This window comes from Macrotis lagotis, chromosome 7 (assembly GCF_037893015.1).
Source record: "Macrotis lagotis isolate mMagLag1 chromosome 7, bilby.v1.9.chrom.fasta, whole genome shotgun sequence".
NCBI classification, from domain to species: domain Eukaryota; kingdom Metazoa; phylum Chordata; class Mammalia; order Peramelemorphia; family Peramelidae; genus Macrotis; species Macrotis lagotis.
In genome coordinates this window covers 46554450-46573360 of record NC_133664.1, presented here as the reverse complement: position 1 = coordinate 46573360, position 18911 = coordinate 46554450, and the positions used below count along the sequence as shown (strand labels likewise).

Here is an 18911-nt window from a genome sequence, read left to right as displayed (position 1 = left end):
GAAAGTAACAAAAACTAGGCGAAGTTTGAGTGAAGGGAGGGAGAGAGGGAGAGAGGGGGAGAGAGAGAGATGCAGTAGAAGTAGGTAGCATTGGACAGGATAGACCCACAGAGGAAAGCAGAGGCGAGAAGCCCTTGGATGTCCAACCTGGATGTTTTATCCAGGCAGTGCTGAGCTCCCTAGGGCCATAAGCAGGTCCACTCATTATCTCCACTGCTGTCAGCTAATTTGAACTTTTGCCCCTGCCTTCTCCCCTCCCTCTCTCCATCAGCTCCAGACCCCTCCTCCCCCACCTTTGAGAACTTCAAGGCTCAGTTGATGAACACACTGGACAAGCTGACCCAGACTCAGCTGGAACTGGTCAAGTTTTACCTGACTACCTGGAATTACCGAATGGGGTGCAGAATTAAAAGCTTGGACCTTCATTCAGCCTCCACATCCTCCACCTTGGTGAATCTGCTACTGCAGGGATACAGCAGGACTGGGATCCGCTTGCTCTTACTCTTGGTGTTCCATGATTCAAAATGTCTGGACCTGGCAGCTGACTGGGGTAAGATAGAGCTGCATAGGCAGAGAGCTCCCCCTTCTCTTGGGGCAGAGGGCTTCCTGCTTTCTAGGCTTGCCTTGAACCCTTCTACCTCTACTCTTATAAGAATAATCAACCTTGACCTTCACTGGATTCTTTAAATCACCTTATTTTTTATCCCCAATCACTCCCTAGTAAATTAAGCTACTGCTTTAAGTATTCTCAGCTCCATTTTACAGAAGAACAAACTGAGGCTTAGAGGTTAGGTGATGTGCCTATTTCTAAGACTAGTTAGCTAGCAGGCCAGTTTAGTTTTCACAGCTAGTGAGAGTCAGACATGGGTTTCAAATGCAGAACTTTACATGTCCCCCATCACCTTGCTACCTAATTGTCAGCAGTCACCCAAATAGAAAAGATGGAGAGACTTTGAAAAGACACCTGGAGTCTAGATTGCCATTTGGAGATTGGGTTAAAAAGATTAGAATATGAAACAACTGGAAGGTTCAGGCAGCCAGATGGTGAAAACTGATGCTTTCAGAGGTTACTTCACTTGTGTAAGTGGGGGGCTAGCACAAGATCTAAGGTCCTCTGGTTTCCAATACAGGACCTTTCTTAAAATACCATCACTCCCAACTATTTAGACTAAAAACATGAATTTAATGTAGATTCATTTTGATAACTCCATAAAAGGTTATTCAGGAGACATCTCCCCACCCCCTTTCAATTCTAAACCAACAGGTCTTTATTAGATTCCCTTTGATTAAGCTATAAAGGAAGCAGGGGAGTAGAAAGCTGAAGGAGTTTATATCTACCTGATCCTCAGATCCCTAGATGCGTAATATTTTTGGTTCCTTGGTATGAAAGATCTCTAACAATTCATTCCAGTACTGATTGTGACAGATCAAGTGTGTGGTATAAAAAAATAAATTCCAGGACTATACAGAATTTTTGATATGTTATGTCCCCCTTAGAAGGCAAGTTCCTTGAGGTCAGTGTTCGGTTCTGGTCTCTATATCTTATGTGCTCAACACATACACCCTATAGCAAATGCTTCCTCTTGTTAACAATAAGAGAATGTTGCTGAGGAGTAGGGGAGTATGGGGAGGTGGGTTTGGTTTTTCATTGTGATAAATTATGAATCCACCCCAGATTGCAGGTGTAAGGAGAAAAAGAGATTTATTAAGAAGGTCTTACAATACAAAGCATAGATAAAGTTAAGAGAAGTTAAAGGTCAAGTGGATTTTTCAGTAATGGAGATTAACCAGAAGGGAAGAGAAAGTTAGCACCCTATAGAGAGAGTCTCCTTAAATACCTATTCGGGGTCCATGGGAAAAGGAAATTTTATGGAGGAGTCCAAGTTCTGCATTGTAGAGTTTGCCTTTGGGAGTGGTTGAGGGTCTTGTAGCAGAGGATCTGATTCTGGTCAGTGTGGTCTTAAAATGATTATCATGCTTGCATAATCTAATCTGGCTTTACAAGTGAGAACAAGGTCAGATTGCAGGTCAAGGAGAAGTGTTTTAATAGAAGGTTATGAGAATCAGTCAGACTTGTGAGATTTTTTTTTTAACAGTTCAAAAGATTACAAAATTTATTTCCAATTACAATGTTCCCTATGCCCATGATTCACTGTATCGGAAGAATTTTGACAACATAAATGGTCCCTGCCAGCTTGCTTTATTCATTCATTATGTGTGTGCCAGGGGCTGGGGATACCAAGCTAAAACCAATTTAGCTCTTGCCTTCAAGGGGCTTACATTCTAGGGAAAACATAGAAAATGAAATAAAAATGTATACAGTCATTTTAAGAGGACACTTAACAAATAGGTGATCAGAATGGAAAGAGATAGTATTCAGGGGACTAGACCCCTTTGTCCTCCTCAACCCCAATGCAATACATGAGGTTCACTTTGGTCAGCTAAGGAAGGGAGAAAGCCTATTAAACAGAAGTGATGACTCCATCAAAGTCATGTACCACAATTTTTCAACCATCTTCCAACTGATAGATATTCCTTCAGTTTCTAATTCTTTGCCTCTTTGAAAAGAGCTGCTATAAATATTTTTCTTACATATGAGTTTTTTTATCCTTTTTTTAGAGATCTCTGTTGATGAGTTTAGATAACTACTGCTTATCATTGTAAGGAAAACTCCATTTATTCCTTTGCTCTCAAGTATTTGTAAGAGGAATGGGTGTTGTATTTTGTTAAAAAAAACATTTTCAGCATCTATTGAGATAATCATATGATTTCTCTTGTTTTTGTTATTGATGTGTTCAATTATGTTGAGTGTTTTCCTAATATTGAACCATCCCTGCCTACCTGGTATAAATCCTACCTGATCATGGTATATTATGATAGTAATAACTTGTTGTAATCTCTTGCTTAAATTTTATTTAAGATTTTTGCATCAATATTCATTAGGGAGATTGGTCTTTAAATTTCTTTGTCTGCTTTGGCTCTTCCTAGTTTAGGTATCAGCACCATATTGGTATCATAAAAAGAATTTGGCAGAATTCCTATTTTTTAAAATAGTTTATGTAGAATTAAAGTTAATTTGTACTTAAATGTTTGGTAGAATTTTAAATCCATCTGGTCCTGGAGATTTTTTCTTAGGAAGTTTATTGGTGGTGTCTTCAATTTATTTTTCTAAAATAGGGATATTAAGTATTTTATTTCCTCTTCTATTAATCTGGGTAGTTCATATATTCATTTGTTTCACTCATGTTATCAAATGTATTGACATAGCGTTAGGCAAAATAGCTTTAATTTCCTCCTCATTGGTGGTGAGGTCATCCTTGTCATTATTGATACTGATGATTTGGAATTCCTTCTTTTTTTTAAAATCAGATTAAACAAATGTTTATCCATTTTATTGATTTTTCATAAAATCAACTCTAAGTTTTATCTATTAGATCTATGCTTCCTTGCTTTCACTTTTTGTTCAGAATTTTTAATTTGGTATTTTTATTGGGGATTCTTAATTATTCCATTTCTAGCTTTTTCTTTCTCTGTTTTATTCTATATGCATTTAGAGATATAAAATTTTGCCTACAACTGCTTTGGCTGTATCCCAAAAATTTTGGAATGATCATTCATCATTGTCATGTTCTTAGATGAAATTGTTTATTATTTCTATAATTTGTTGTTTGATTCACTCATTCTTTAAAATTAGGTTGTTTAGACTCCAATAAAATTTTGGATTCTTTCCATTTTTATTTATTATATTATGATGTGAATGGCTTGCATTTTTTTATTTCTGACTTTCTGCCTTTGTAAGGTTTTTATACCCTAGTACATGGTCAATTTTGGTATAGATGTCATGTACTGTAGAGAAAAAGATATATTATTTTCTAGCCATATTCAGTTTTCTTCAGAGTTTCCTAAGAGTTTTCTTCTAAGTTTTCTAAGATTTTATTCAACTTCTTAACTTTCTTCTTGTTTATTCTGTGGCTAGATTTATCTAATTCTGAGAGAGAAATTGAAATCCCCCATTATTATAATTTTGTTCTTCTTGAATTGTCTGTGTCTCTTTGTGGTTTGTTCAGTTTCTCAGCATTTAGATTTTATACCACTTGGTGCATATATGTTTAATAATGATATAACCTCATTGCCTAGGATTCCTTTTAAGAAGATGCAGTTTCCTTCTTTAATCCCTTTTAATGAAGTCTAATTTTCCTTTTGCTTTGTCTGAGATAAAGATTGCTATTCTTGCTTTCTCCCTTCAGTAAAAGCATAATTTATTCTGCTCTAGCCACTTACTGTTATTTTATGTATATCTCTAAGCTTCATATATATTTCTTGTAAACAACATATTGTAGGATTCTGATTTTCAATCCATTCTGCTATCTGTTTCTGTTTTATAGGAGAGTTAAGGTTGTTAATTCTGTGTTTCTCATTTTTTACTTTCCTCTTTCCCCTCCTTATGTTTTACTCCCTTTACCCTTTAATTTCTTTTAACTTTAACTTTAATTTTTCATTTACCTTAGCCTTCCCTCTAAGTACACTCCTTCCCTCTGTCTCAGTTGGAAATACTACCCTGATAATCAGCATCACTTTATGTCTCATTTATACCCATATCCTCTAAGAACAATCTCTTCAATTATATTCAACTTTAATTAATTTAATTAATTATTTCTAAGAAAAATGCAATTCTCAAGTGTTACAATTGTTACTTTCCCTTTAGGGATGCATACAGTTTAATGGTCTTGTCTAGCATTTTCCCCCTTTCCGTTTACTTTTTTATGCATTTCTTGAGTCTTGTATTTGAAGATCAAATTTTCTGTTCAGTTTTGTTTTTTTAATAGAAAATTTTGAGTCATCTATTTCATTGAAAATTCATCTTTTCAAATGAGTGGATCAAACAACAAATTATAGAAAGAATTAATTATTTCATCCTAGATAATAACAATATGAAACAACAAACCAAAATCTATGTGATTCACTCAAAGAGGCTGTCAGGGGATATATATCTTTAAATGCTTACATGAATAAATTAGAGAAAGAGGAAATAAATGAACTAAGCATACAACTAAAAAATTAGAGAAAGAACAAATTTAAAACCCCCAATTAAATACCAAATTAGAAATTCTAAAAATTAAAGAGGAAATTAATAAAATTGAAAGGAAAAAAACCTATTGAATCAATAAATAAAACCAAGGTTAGTTTTATGAAAAAAAAACAATAAAATTGATACAACTCTGGTCAGTCTGATTAAAAAAAGAAAGAAGAAAACCAAATTGCTAGTGTCATAAATGAAAATGGTGAACTCACCACCAATAAGGAGGAAATTAAAGTAATAATTCAGAATTATTTTGCACAACTCTATGCCAATAAATTTGATAATCTAAGTGAAATGGATGAATATTTACAAAAACATAAGTTGCCCAGATTAAATGAAGAGGAGATTAAATACCTAACCAGAAAAAGAAATTCAACAAGCCATCTTTGAACTGCCTAAGAAAAAATCTCTAGGGCCTGATGTATTCATAAGTGAATTCTGCCAAACATTTAAGGAATAATTTTTCCAATTCTATATAAACTTTTGGAAAAATAGGTGAAGATGGAATTCTGCCTAACTCTTTCTATGACACCAATATGGGGCTGATAACTAAACCAGGAAGAATTAAAACAGAGGAAGAAAATTACAGACCTATCTCCCTGATGAATATAGATGCCAAAATCTTAAATAAAAATCTTAACAAAATAATTACAACATGTTATCACTTGGATATAATATATTATGATCAAGTAGGATTTATCCCAGGAATGCAGGGTTGGTTCAATATTAGGAAAACTGTTAGTATACTCAATTATATCAACAACAAACCTATCAGAAATCATATAATTATAGCACTAGATGCTGAAAAAGCTTTTGACAAAATACAGCACCCATTCCTACTAAAAACACTAGAGTGTAGGAATAAATGGATTGTTCCTTAGAATAACAAGCAGTATCTATCTGAAACAACAAGCATTATATGCAACGGAATAGGCTAGAGACATTTCCAATAAAATCATGGGTAAAACAACAATGCCCATTATCACCACTACTATTCAATATTGTATTAGAAATGTTAGCTTCAGCAATAATAAAAATAAATTGAAGGAATCAGAATAGGGAAGGAGGAGACAAAACTCTCACTCTTTGCAGATGACATGATGGTATACCTAGAGAATCCCAAAAAATCATCTAAAAAAACTACTGGAAACAATTAGCAACTTCAGCCAAGTCACAGGATATAAAATAAACCCTTATACATCCTCAACATTTCTACATATGTCTAGCAAGATACAGCAGAAAGAGCTAGAAAGAAAAATCCCATTCAAAGTAACCTCAGACAATATAAAATACCTGGGAGTCTACCTGCCAAGGCAAACTCAGAAACTTTTTGAAAACAATTACAAAACACTTCTTACACAAATAAAATATGATTTAAATAACTGGGCAAACATCAACTGCTCATGGATCGGTGAAACTAATGTAATAAAAATGACAATTCTATCAAAAACTAAACTACAAGGTTTAGTGCTCTACCAATCAAAATTCTAAAACATTGCTTTAATGAGTTAGAAAAACTTTTAAGTAAATTCATATGGAGAAATAAAGAGTTAAGAATTTCCAAGGATTCATTGAAAAAAAGTGCAAAAGAAGGTGGCTTAGCCTTACCATATCTAAAATTATATTATAAAGCATCAGTCATCAAAACTGTCTGGTATTGGCTAAGAAATAGTGGTGGATCAGTGGAATAGACTAGGTGCAATAGCAGGAAATGATTATAGTAATCTACTGTTTGATAAACCCAAAAAGTCCAGCTATTGGGATAAAATCCCTCTCTTTGATAAAAATTGCTGGGAAAATTGGAAGTTAGTGTGGAAGAAACTTAGATTAGACCAACAACCTAGCACCCTATACCAAGATAAGATCAAAATGGATACGGGATTTAGACATTAAAAAAACAATATTATAAGCAAACTAGAAGATCAAGGAGTAGTTTTCCTGTCAGATCTATGGATAGGGAAACAGTTAGTGACCAAGGAAGAGATGGAGAACATCGCTAAAAACAAACTAGATGATTTTGATTACATTAAATTAAGAGGCTTTTGCACAGATAAAACCACTGTAACCAAGATCAAAAGAAATGTAGTAAACTGGGAAAGAATCTTTACAACTAGTATTTCTGACAAATGACTCATCTCTAAAATATACAGAGAACTGAGACAAATTTAAAAAAAAAAACAAGCCATTCCTCAATTGACAAATGGTCAAAGGATAAGCAAAGGCAATTTACACTTGAGGAAATCAAAGCTATCCATAGTCATATGAAAAATTGCTCTAAGTCATTACTTATTAGAGAAATGCTAATTAAAGCACCTCTGAGGTACCACCTCACACCTCTCAAACTGGCCAATGTGACCAGAAAAGACAATGATCAATGTTGGAAGGGATGTGGGAAATCTGGGGCACTAATGCATTATTGGGGGAGCTGTGAACTCATTAAATTTTTCTGGAGAGAAATTTAAAATTATGCCCAAAGGGCAACAAAAATGTCCATACCCTTTGATACAGCAATACCACTACTGGATCTATACCATGAAAAGATGATGAAAAAGGGTAAAAACATTATTTGTACAAAACTATTCATAGCAGCCCTGTTTGTGGTGGCAAAGAATTGGAAATCAAGTAAATGTCCTTCAGTTGGGGAATGGCTTAATAAACTGTGGTATATGTATGTCATGGAACACTATTGTTCTATTAGAAACCAGGAGGGAGGGGAATTTAGGGAAGCCTGGAGGAATTTGCATGAACTGATGCTGAGTGAGATGAACAGAACCAGAAAAACATTGTATACCCTAAGAGCAACATGGGGGGTGATGATCAACCTTAATGGACGTGCTCATTTCATCAATGCAACAATCAGGGACAATTTGTGTCTCTCTGCAATGGAGAATACAATCTGTATCCAGTGAAAGAATTGTGGAGTTTGAACAAAGACCAAGGATTATTACCTTTAGTTTAGGAAAAAACCCTGATATCTTATTATGTAATCTTGCTATCTCTTATAGCTTATTTTTCTTCCTTGAGGATATGATTTCTCTCTCATCACATTCAATTTGGATCAATGTATACCATGGAAACAATGTAAATCCTGGCAAATTGCCTTCTGTGGGGGTTAGGGGGGAGAGAAGTAAGATTCGGGGAAAATTGTAAAACTCAAATAAAATCTTTAAAAGGAAAAAAAATTCATCTTTTCCCCCCCTGACAGAATATGTTGAATTTTTCAGGATAGTTAATTCTTGGTTGTAATCCGAGGTCCTATGCCCTCCAGAATATTATATTCCATCTCTCTATTCCTTTAATATTAAAACTGATAAATCTTGTATAATTCTGCATATATTCCTTTAAAAAATGCTTCTTTTTGACTGCTTACAATGCCTTCTCCTTTAGTTGAGAATTCTGCAATTTGGCTATGGTATTCCTTGGAGTTTTTATTCTGGGGTCTCTTTCTTGAGATATTCTGTGTTTTCTATCAAGCATTGTTTTTGTCCTCTTGATCTAATATTAGGACAGTTTTCCATAATCATTTTGTGAAAGATATTTTCAAGGCTTTTTTTTGGATCTAAGCTTTTTGAGTAGACTAAGAAATTATAAATCATTTCTCCTGGATCTATTTTCTACATCATCTGTTTTTCCTAAAAGTTACTTTTTTTGTAAGCATTTTGAATTTGTTTGATGGAATCTTGATGTCTCATAGAGTCATTAGTTTCCATTTGTCCAATTCTAATTTTTAGGGTTTTATTTTCTTCAATAAGCTTTTGTGTTTCCTTCTCTCATTAGTTAGTTTTACTTTTTATATGAGTTGTTTTCCTTTTCTAATTGGTTAATTTTACTTTTTTTAATGGGTTGAATTCTTTCAATTGGTTGATTTTACTTTTTGATGAGTTAATTAATTTTCCAGTTTCTAAATTTCATTCTTTGATGAGCTATATTCTTTTTCCAGTTGGTAATTTTAACTTTTAAAGAAGTCATTTCCTTTGGTCAATTTTCTTTAACTCTCTTGCATGGCTCTCTGCACCTTGCCTGAACTGGTTTCAGCTACCTGCCCTGGGCTCCACTCTCTGCTCCAGACCACACTACCCAAGACAAACCTTGCTGGAACATGCTCCACTCTGTTCTTTTTGTATAGGTTCTATCAATCCAGAATCCATTGAGAGGTTTGATTAATGTTGCTTCTGAGAAAAGCCTGGGAGAACTTAAGGAAGTTCTTGGCTTCTCTTGGCTATCTTGATTCTACCCCCTTCCAGGTTTTCTTTTCAAATGAAAATTCAAGTCCAGGGTCTCTCCCAATTCCTGAAAGTGACCTTTTCAGAAGGTATGGGACCTGAGAGGTCATCTTCTAAATTTGGACCTCCTTTTCACAGAGAATCCCTTGATGTCACTGGATTGTCTGTTTTATGCCTCACTTCATGATATTTGTTAATTTTGTCTACCACATTCTTGAATTTGATTTTGAAATTCTTGTGTGATAAATTCTTCCAAAATATTTTTTCAATAAAAAATATGGGATGCCTTTCAGGGAGGTGGATACTTGGGGTCAACCATGATGATGTAAGAAACTAAAGATATCAATTAGAAAATCATTTAAAAAATACTGTGTGATCACAAGTATAAAGCAACCTGAGTGGTTCATTGTGTTAGAATTTAAAGAGTGGATAAATTTTATATATTCTGAGGAGTTAGGGAATAACTCAAAGGCCCGATTATTGACAATGATTCATTTTTAAGATTTGTCCCACCTCTCACCTGCAGGTTCCAGCAGTCCCACTGACAACTCTGAAAGGCCAGACATGGCCTGGCCTTTTTATTCCAAAGAGGAGTTGAGGAATCTGGATGAGATGACCGAAGCCAAACTGAACAAGCTCATGAGACACTTTGGGGAAGAATCTCAAATCAGGGATCAGGAACTGGAAAAGGCCTCTGAGGGATCAGCCACCGAAGCCTTATGGTGGGACTTTGATCTTCTGGAACTTTGTGCATTTGCTTCTACCAGTGAAAAATAATGGACCTGGACAACAATTCTGGTAAGATAGCATGGCATAGTCAAGGCTTTGCTCCTTCTGGGAAGGGGAAGGGTCACCTCTCCAGGCTTCCCTTGCACTGATACCCTCCTACTCTTACCCACCTCCCCCATAAGTGTAATCTCCCCCTTGACTGTCCCTGATTTCTTTAAACCATCTTTTGTCATTTGTGAGCCCCAATTGACCCCTAGTCAACTAAGCTACTACTGCAGATATTCTCAGATCTAGTCTACAGATTAACAAACTGAGGTTTAAAGGTAAAATGATTTTCCTGTATATGGTCACAGGACTAGCAAGCAAGCACGCCAGCTTAATTTGCATAACTAGTGTGATCCAGATACAGATTTATACATATCTCCCATCACACCATGTCTGCCTCACTTCCAGTTAGAAAAGATGGAGAGAGCCTTGACTGGCATTTTGAGCATCAGTTAAAATGGTCAGATATTGGGGAAGGATTCTGGCAAGATGGCCAAGTAGAAAATTCCAGAGAATTCTAAGCTTTCAAGATTTCTTCCACAAACCAGTCAAAAGCATCTTACCATGAACAACACAGAATTGCAAAATAAACCAGAGCTGAGGCAGAACAGTGGTCCTCCTAAGACAACCAGAGTAGAAACAAAGAAAGATCCCAGGACCTATATCAGCTGGAGTGAAATATAAACACTTTCAGGCTAGATCCCCAAGAGGTGAACTCGATGGGCTGCTAGGATGGGAGGTAGCCTCTATCTCAGGCACAGGAATTCTCACCTCCTGGACATTTTGTGGAGTCCAGCAACTGAGCAGGGGAAGAGAGAGAGAACCCCTACTGATAAGGGGTACTTGTGTTGTTGAGAGGGTTCTGGGTAAGAAGGAACCATAAACTCCCTGTGAGTGCTGAAACAATGACTTGGGAAACTGATGGCAGTGAACACTTGCAGGAAAATTGAGTTCTGTCTTAGTTCCAGGTCAGAGGAGAAAATTGAAAGTTAAAACTACTGGGGGATTCTCAAAGAATGAGATCATTTCTAGCATTGTGTACTGAGGGGGAAAGGAAAGGGGAAAAAAGTCCAGGGGTTGGGTCCAGGACAAAGATCCTTAGACCATTTCCCATACTCAAGGACTGGGGTGAAGATCAAAACAAGCTGCTAAAATAAAAAAAAAACTAACTGATCACGCAAAAGGAGAAAGAACCAAACCATAGACCATAGACAATTACTATGGGAATAGAGAAGACAGAGTTCATCTTCAGAAGATACTGAAGCAAAAAACAAAGTCTCTTTTACCCCTTAGAGTAACTTCAAATGTCTACCAACCCAAAAAAAGAATTAATAGAAAAATTCAAAATGATTTTAAAAATCAAAGAGTTTGAGGGAAAACTAAAAAAATAAGAATAATGCAAGAAAATTATGTAGAAAATGTTAACCAACTCAAAAAGAAGATATAAAATCTGTAAGATAAGAACTCTTTTGAAATTTGTCAAGGGAAAGAAATAATTAAGAAAGTGGTTCACAAATGTTAGACTACTAAAGGAACATAGAAATAGGGGGGAAAAAAATCACCAATTACCACCTGAAAAGGATCCTGGAAGGAAAACTAACTGGAATGCCATAGCCAAATTCAAAAACCACAAGTTGAGGAGAAAATATTAAGAGCAATTAGAAAATATTAAGAGTCCAAATATGACTGTCACAATTAGAATTACACAGGACCCAGCAGTGGCTATGGTAAAAGACCACAGGTCTTGCAGCACTTAATAATAATAATAATGATGATGATGATGTTTGTCCTTCATTTTTGAAGATGAATCATGACATCAGGAAGGTGATTACATGACAAGCACATGAATTGGATTTGAGTCACCAGTCTTACTTTCTCCTCCAGAGCCTCTTTGGTTCAGTGGCCAGATGTAGAGCAGGACCACTGGAGATAGCCCTTCATGATAGACAATCAGGGTTAGGTGACTTGCCCAGGGTCACACAGTTAGTAATGTCAAGTGTCTGAGGTCAGATTAAACTCCTATCTTCCTGACTACAAGATCAGTACTCTGTCCACAGCACCACCCAGCTGCCTTAGAGCACTTCATCTTGAAGAACCAAAGAACTAGAGTTGCTGCCAGAAATATCATACCCAGCAAAGTTAACCATAATCCTAAATGGAAAAAATGAATATTTAATGGATTTCCAGACTTTCAGGATTTTGTTGCAAAAAGACATGAACTTGATAGAAAATTTGATATATAAGATCCAAGATTAATTACAAGGGATTCAATTAGGACAAATTATTTGCTATTTATACTTGGAAAATGTTATTAGTAATTGAGTAGTTTGAAGGAAAGATTGGAATAGAGTCGACTGAATGAGATTCTAAAAGGTAAAATGGTATAGAAAAAAAGAGAGATCCTATCATACAAATGAAGTATGAGAGGAAGAACTGATGCAGAGAAATCAATGGGGAAGGAGAGCTGGTTGATCTGGAAACCCATTCTCAGGATTGAGTTAAACAAGGAATACTATATACATACATACATATGTGTGGGAGTGTGTTGTTGAAAGTCTTTTAAATTCAGAAAGAAATAAGATGAGAGGATGGAGAGGGTACTGAGAGGGCAAGTGAATAGGATAAGAAGGTATATAGAAGGGAATATAGATCGATGGGGAGTGGGGTAAAAAAGGATGGATAAGGGATGTATTTTTGAAAGGGTGATAGGTTAAGGATTAGGAAGGCAAGTATCAAGTAAAAGTAAATAAGGAGTGAGGAAGAATTGTTGCTTGCAGGAAATGTTATAAAAATGAGAGATACACAAAAAACAAATACATACATATATGTGAACCTATATATATATATATGTATATGTGCATATGAATATATAAGAATATATGTATGTGAGTATATATATGTATAATATATGTATATAGCCATCATTAATCTTAGCCTGTGCACAGCAGAAAAGAGAAACCATAAAGAAGCAAAGAAAAGATATATACAATTTTGAGTAAAATGTGAAGTATTTATTATATAGGCTTTCTTGAAATCGAAACTTATTGTGTTTTATTAGGGATCATCTCCTATTCTTTTGCACACAAGACAATTTTTTTCTTATAGATTTAAGAAAAGACTAGACAGGGCAGCTAGGCAGCATAGTGGATAGAGCACCGGCCCTGGAGTCAGGAGGACCCGAGTTCAAATCCGGCCTCAGACATTTAATAATTACCTAGCTGTATGACTTGGGCAAGTTGCTTAACCCCATTGCCTTGCAAAAAAAATAAAATTTAAAAAAATATGAAGATTAGCCCCTGAAACAAACAGAAGCTAGAGAAAGTCAGATGAGAAAACTGATTCTTTTATCCAAGGCCACTTAGATAGGAAATTAGGACCAGAATTGAGGTAATATGACTTTTAATCAATGATCCTTTTTAGAACATCATGATGCTCAAGTGTTAAGAACAAAAATATCAATAGGTTGAAGATTCATTTTGATAGCTCCATCAATGATTTTTCAGGGACGTGTCTCCAACTTTCTTTCAAATTTCAAATCAGCAAATCTTTATTGAGATTCTTTTTGTTTATTTATATGCTAGGTAAACTACTAAGTGTTTATATTCTACTTGATCATTGGAGGTTTATCCCTAATCTTTGGGGTTCCTTGGCATGAAAGATCTCCAACAAGACATTCCAATGCTGGTTGAGATAGATCAAGTGTGTGACTTTGATGAAGTTTGAAAATGACAAGACTTAAGAGTATTTTTGAGTGGTCTATCTCAATCCATCTCTAAAACCAACCAATATCATTCATTAATGATCACAGAACTACTGGGCTCTGCTCCATTGGAGAGGCAAGGTATTGAACTAGTGAAATTTGGAAAAAAACAAAACAATTCATTTGGGGTTCATACACCCAAGGGGACTCTGCTTCTCAAAGGAGATAGGACTCTGACAAGTTCCATGGAAGTTGCCCAGGACAAGAACACTTGGTCACTGAGGGAAGGCTGGTGATTACTCAACCAACCTGTGCATTTGATTCCTTTGAAGTAATAGCTGACTAACAGAACAAGACAAGGATTTTTAAAGGGTCATTGCTATGCAGGTTTTTGCTATGAGGGGACCATGTAGCCTTGGTGGAACTGTTCATGTGTTACCCAAAATTCATATGGAAAAGCCCACTTAGGGAGGGTATTAATATATAGTAATTATATTACAATTAGTTTGATTTCCTCAGAAGTTCACCCAAAGGAAGGCAAAGAAGGGTAGTTTACATGTACTGCTCTAGGGAAAGTCCCTTCCATGATTTATGGTCTTGGGTCCAGGGTTAACATTCCTGGTGGTGCAGTTTTCTCATTGGCTGGCCTGAGCAGGAGTTAGGCTAACGTGTACACTTGCTATTCAATTTTAATGGGCCCCTTGGGAAGGAGGGAGGAAATGAGTGGGGACATGAACTAGGATCCTGTTAGTATCTATTATATGTGTGCATGGCATGTCCTATAAATACCAGAATTGTCTGTATGCTGTGTCCTCCATTAGAATATGTCATCCTTGAGAGCAGGAGTTCTGTTCTGGCTTCTCCTTATATCTTCTGTGCTCACCAAAGTACTTGGGCACACACAATAAAGGCTTCCCACTGAAGGACTTTGACAACATAAGTGGTCCCTGCCAGCTTGCTTCATTTATTCAGTGTGTATGTGCTAGGACCTGGGAATACTGAACTAAAACCAGTTTAGATCTGGTCTTCAAGGTGCTTTCATTCCAGGAAAAATCACATAGATACTAAAAATGAAATAAAAAATATATACAAAGTTATTTCCGAGAGGATACAAGTGAGTAAGGGATCAGGATGGCAAGAGAAGGTTTTATTTAGGGAACCTTTCCCTAATTTTCTTTCCCAACTTGAAAGCAACCATGAGATTCACTCTAGTCAATTAAGGAAGGTAAGGAGTCTATTAAGCAGAAGTACTGAATAGGCTTGAGGAAAAAGCATGTGATAAGATCTAGAGTGGAGATGGAACCTTATGTGGTTCTTTCTAGGCCAATGTGATTGTAGTATAGGGTGCTGGGTACTAAAGATGTTATTGTTTTCATTTTGCTTGTGAAGGAACTGAGCCTCAGGAGAGGGTACTTGTCTGTGGTCACCCAGCTAAAAACTACCAGGGGTGGAATTCTGAGTTTTTCCTGACTCCAAGTCCAATAATTTCATACTCTGCATCTTGGGTAAGCACTTGGGTTGGGCTTTAAAACATAGGCAGAAATTTGGTAAAAGAGGAATAAGAGGGGGTTTATCTCAGTTTGAGGTTAACAACACGAGTAAGAATAAGGAGGATTTGCATAGATGAGCCTAATTATTGTGTAGGTCAGGATCCAAGCCACAGAGACAGAGCTAAAGTGAGAAAGGAGGCCGATTGTGGATGAAGATTGCATCTCCAAACTCAGATTGGAGTTTGACAGAACTCTGTTTTTGAAGGCAATTCCCCATAAAAGTTGTCACTTGGTCTGAACAGAAACACCTTTATGCACATATTTGCTGACCTATCCAATCACGCCCAGGGATGGTTGTAGGTTCTATGGGAGACTGTTCAGGGACTTGGCATTAATCCCCAAGCATAGAGAGAATCATTGCAGCCTGATAAAAGAAGTCAGAGAAGCCTTGTCCCTCATTCAGCAGCTCACATTTTCAAGGCACTTCCAGATTTACAAAAGGACTTTTCTCACAACAACCCTGATAATACACAAATTATCCTTTCTGTTTGACAGGTGATCCCAGGGGTCAAGTTAGTAACCCCAAATCCATAAAGATATTTAACAGAGCCTGCTTCCTGGTGGCGCTTGTTAAATTGTCAGTTCAGGCTTTTGTACTTCAAATTAGGACTTAATTTATTGCTCAGTGGGAACCTATACTTCAAAAAGTGATGGAGAAAATATTAGTAATTCAAATTAAACTTAATAGTATGTCTAGGATATGATCATATCCCTTTCTGTCCCTCCCCTCATTTGATATTTGTGGTTGTTCAACCTATTTCCCAGAATGCCACTTGAACCCGGGTCATTTCATTCCAAACATGCCCTTTCCTCCCCAGAGTTAAGACATTCTCAGGTTTGAGAAACAGCTGTACAGAATAGACTTAGACAACCCAACTTAATCAGAAAACAAGGGAGAGGACTCAATCCTTCTTCTGCTAGGTCCCAGAAAAATAAAACAATAGGGTATGTTGGGGGGGGGGGTCAAGAAAAAGCATAGTTTAATTTAGGTTCAGTGTCAGGTAAATTTTTCTTACAATCAGAGCTATCCTAAAGGGGCAGGAACACCCTCAATGAGGCTTCCCTCACTGAGGGCAGATGGGGTGGGGTATCTTCAATTGGAGAGTAGATCCTGTATTAGGGATATTATAGTGGGAGATGCTTAGTCAGATTGGGATTGTATCAGATGCTGTCTAGCTCTACAAGTTTTAGAAAATGACTGAATTGGAAGTTAAGTCAACATTCAACTCTGAGCTTTCACATTGGAAATCCCAACTAAGATTACATCATGGAAGTCAAATCTTTTGTCAGGAAGCTTATTTTCCTTTGTACCACCTGTTTTATCCATGTGTCTTTAACTTCCATCCTTTCCCCTTCCCCATTTTGTTCCTTCTCCCATCTTCGATACCCCCCCAAACTTTACTAGGAAGGAGGTGATCCTTATAGATTCCTGCTATTACACAACAATAAACATTTTCCATCTTAAGGAACTTTAAAAGTATTGGTCATAGCAGCACACATATAAGTAGTTCTGGGAGTACTCTGCATTAGAACCATGATAATCTGTGGAGGCTAATGATGGCAAAAGAGTCAATTCATACAAAAGGGTTGGAAGTGAGAAAAGTCTGGAGAAAAAGGATTGGAATTGGAACTGAACCTGGTAGTCAGGGCCATGGTCTCAATAATCAAAGAGAGCTTTTTTGTCTGATGCCCAAAATGTTCTCTCCTCACCTCTGCCTCTTTTATTAGTTTTAACTTTTGATTGGGTTCTTAATCTATCCCATCTCCCATTCTTCTGTCCTTATTTTGCATATTCTCTCTCTCTCTCTCTCTCTCTCTCTCTCTCTCTCTCTCTCTCTCTCTCTCTCTCTCTCTCTATATATATATATATATATATATATATATATATATATATATATGTATATACCTATCTAGATGCAAATTGTATCTAGCCTTAGAATGTTAACTCTTTGAGGGCAGGCGCTCTTTCTTTTTTAGTCTTTGATTCCTCCTTATCTAGAATGTTACATGGAGTAGCTGGAGTTTTAAATAAATGCTTAATAAAAAAAATAAACCTTTATTAAACACCTACCATATGGGATCACCTAGAATCCAGGGCTATCTCCAATTCTCCTGATCCATAACTGGATACTGGACCCAGATGTTCCAGAGAAGAAAGTGAGGCTAATGACTTAGCACAGCCTCCCCGCCCCCAGTTCACATACATTTCATGGCATCACCTCCCTGATATCACGGTCTTCTTTTGCCAAATACCTTGCCCTCATCAAATCATACCAGGAGAACCTAATGGTTTCTGGGTTTACAAAAAGAGGGAAAAGCCAGCCCTGCCCTCCAGAAGCTCAACTAACTGTTAGATAGAATTTTACTTATTCCTTTGTGTAATTTGTGCTTTTTCTCTTCTAGATAAACAACAGAGTGGTACATTGTAAAGTATAGAACACCATACCAGAAGAAATTTCACTTCCATAGATCCTGTAAATAAGGAGCATATATTATAATAAAGGAATATTATAATAGCATAAAAGACTGTCTTGTTCTGCAAGATTAATGGTCTGAGACCCTAGGGTTTTTTTATTTATTTGTTTGTTTTGATGAGGCAAAGGGGATAAGTGACTTGTCCTGGTTCTTAGTGTTTGTAAGTATTAAGTGTCTGAGGCTAAATTTGAACTCAGGTCTTCCTGACTCTAGGGTCAGTGTTCTATCTTACATTGAGCCCTAAATTATTGAGTATGCTTAATTAACTTCATACATATTAACTTCTCCATCCAAGGAGAAGTTTAAGATTCATTATAATAATATGTGATGTATGTGGAGGCAAGACCAGGGGCAGGGAATATATGAAGGAGTAACATATAAGAGGTAGACCAGGAAATTGGGAATTATGTAATCCTCAGCCATTGAAGGCCCGAGGGAGGGATAAAGTTTCAGGAGCAGAGATAAAAGTTGTTTACTCTTTGTTTCTGTGTTTCTATCTCTCTTTGATGACATGTACCCTCCATGCAGGGACAGATTAAAATTTTAAGTTACTTCACCCTGGAGTCTTTGTTTTTCCTTTAAGATTTATTTCTAATATACATATTGACTTTTATATTGATGATAGTTCCATAAATGTGGTGCTGGTCATGGAGTCCACTCTCACCAAAACCCTGTCCTTTTGACACTTGGCAGATGGTCAGATAAAGGTGGAAGATTTTAAATAAAAAACAACTTGTTTTTGCATTTGCATTGTGCTTCATACTGTATATCACTTTGGTTCTTCCTTATTTTCATTTAAATCTAAAAAATATATACATTTCACCTGTTCTCTAATAGTAAATAAAAATCTCAGCTATTGTGTTAACAGTCATACAATGGCATAGCCCTTCTGGAAGGGGAAGAAGACTCCTTTGATTTATGGAAATCTGTAACATAGCTGATAAGACAATGATAGCCCAAGTCAGGGGTCCATTCCTTTTTCTCCTCTAATGGAATTTCTCTCAGCACCTCTTTTCCACCAACTTGACTATGATATGATCCAGACATCCTATGTGAAGGGGCACTTCAATAATCACCCTGTGATGCAAAGGTATCTTGAGACAGATGTA

General features: G+C 36.4%; 1 protein-coding gene across 1 annotated transcript in view; it reads left to right on the top strand.

The window, feature by feature from the left end:
* LOC141494563 (uncharacterized) overlaps positions 1-18328 on the top strand; it is a 68296-nt gene extending 49968 nt beyond the window's left edge. Inside the window, exons 12-14 of the mRNA XM_074195901.1 lie at positions 272-550; positions 9830-10101; positions 17731-18328. Coding sequence (XP_074052002.1) covers positions 272-550; positions 9830-10080 — 530 coding nt within the window. The 3' untranslated portion in view covers positions 10081-10101; positions 17731-18328. The remainder of the gene's footprint in view (positions 1-271; positions 551-9829; positions 10102-17730) is intronic.
* Positions 18329-18911: the final 583 nt, after the last annotated feature.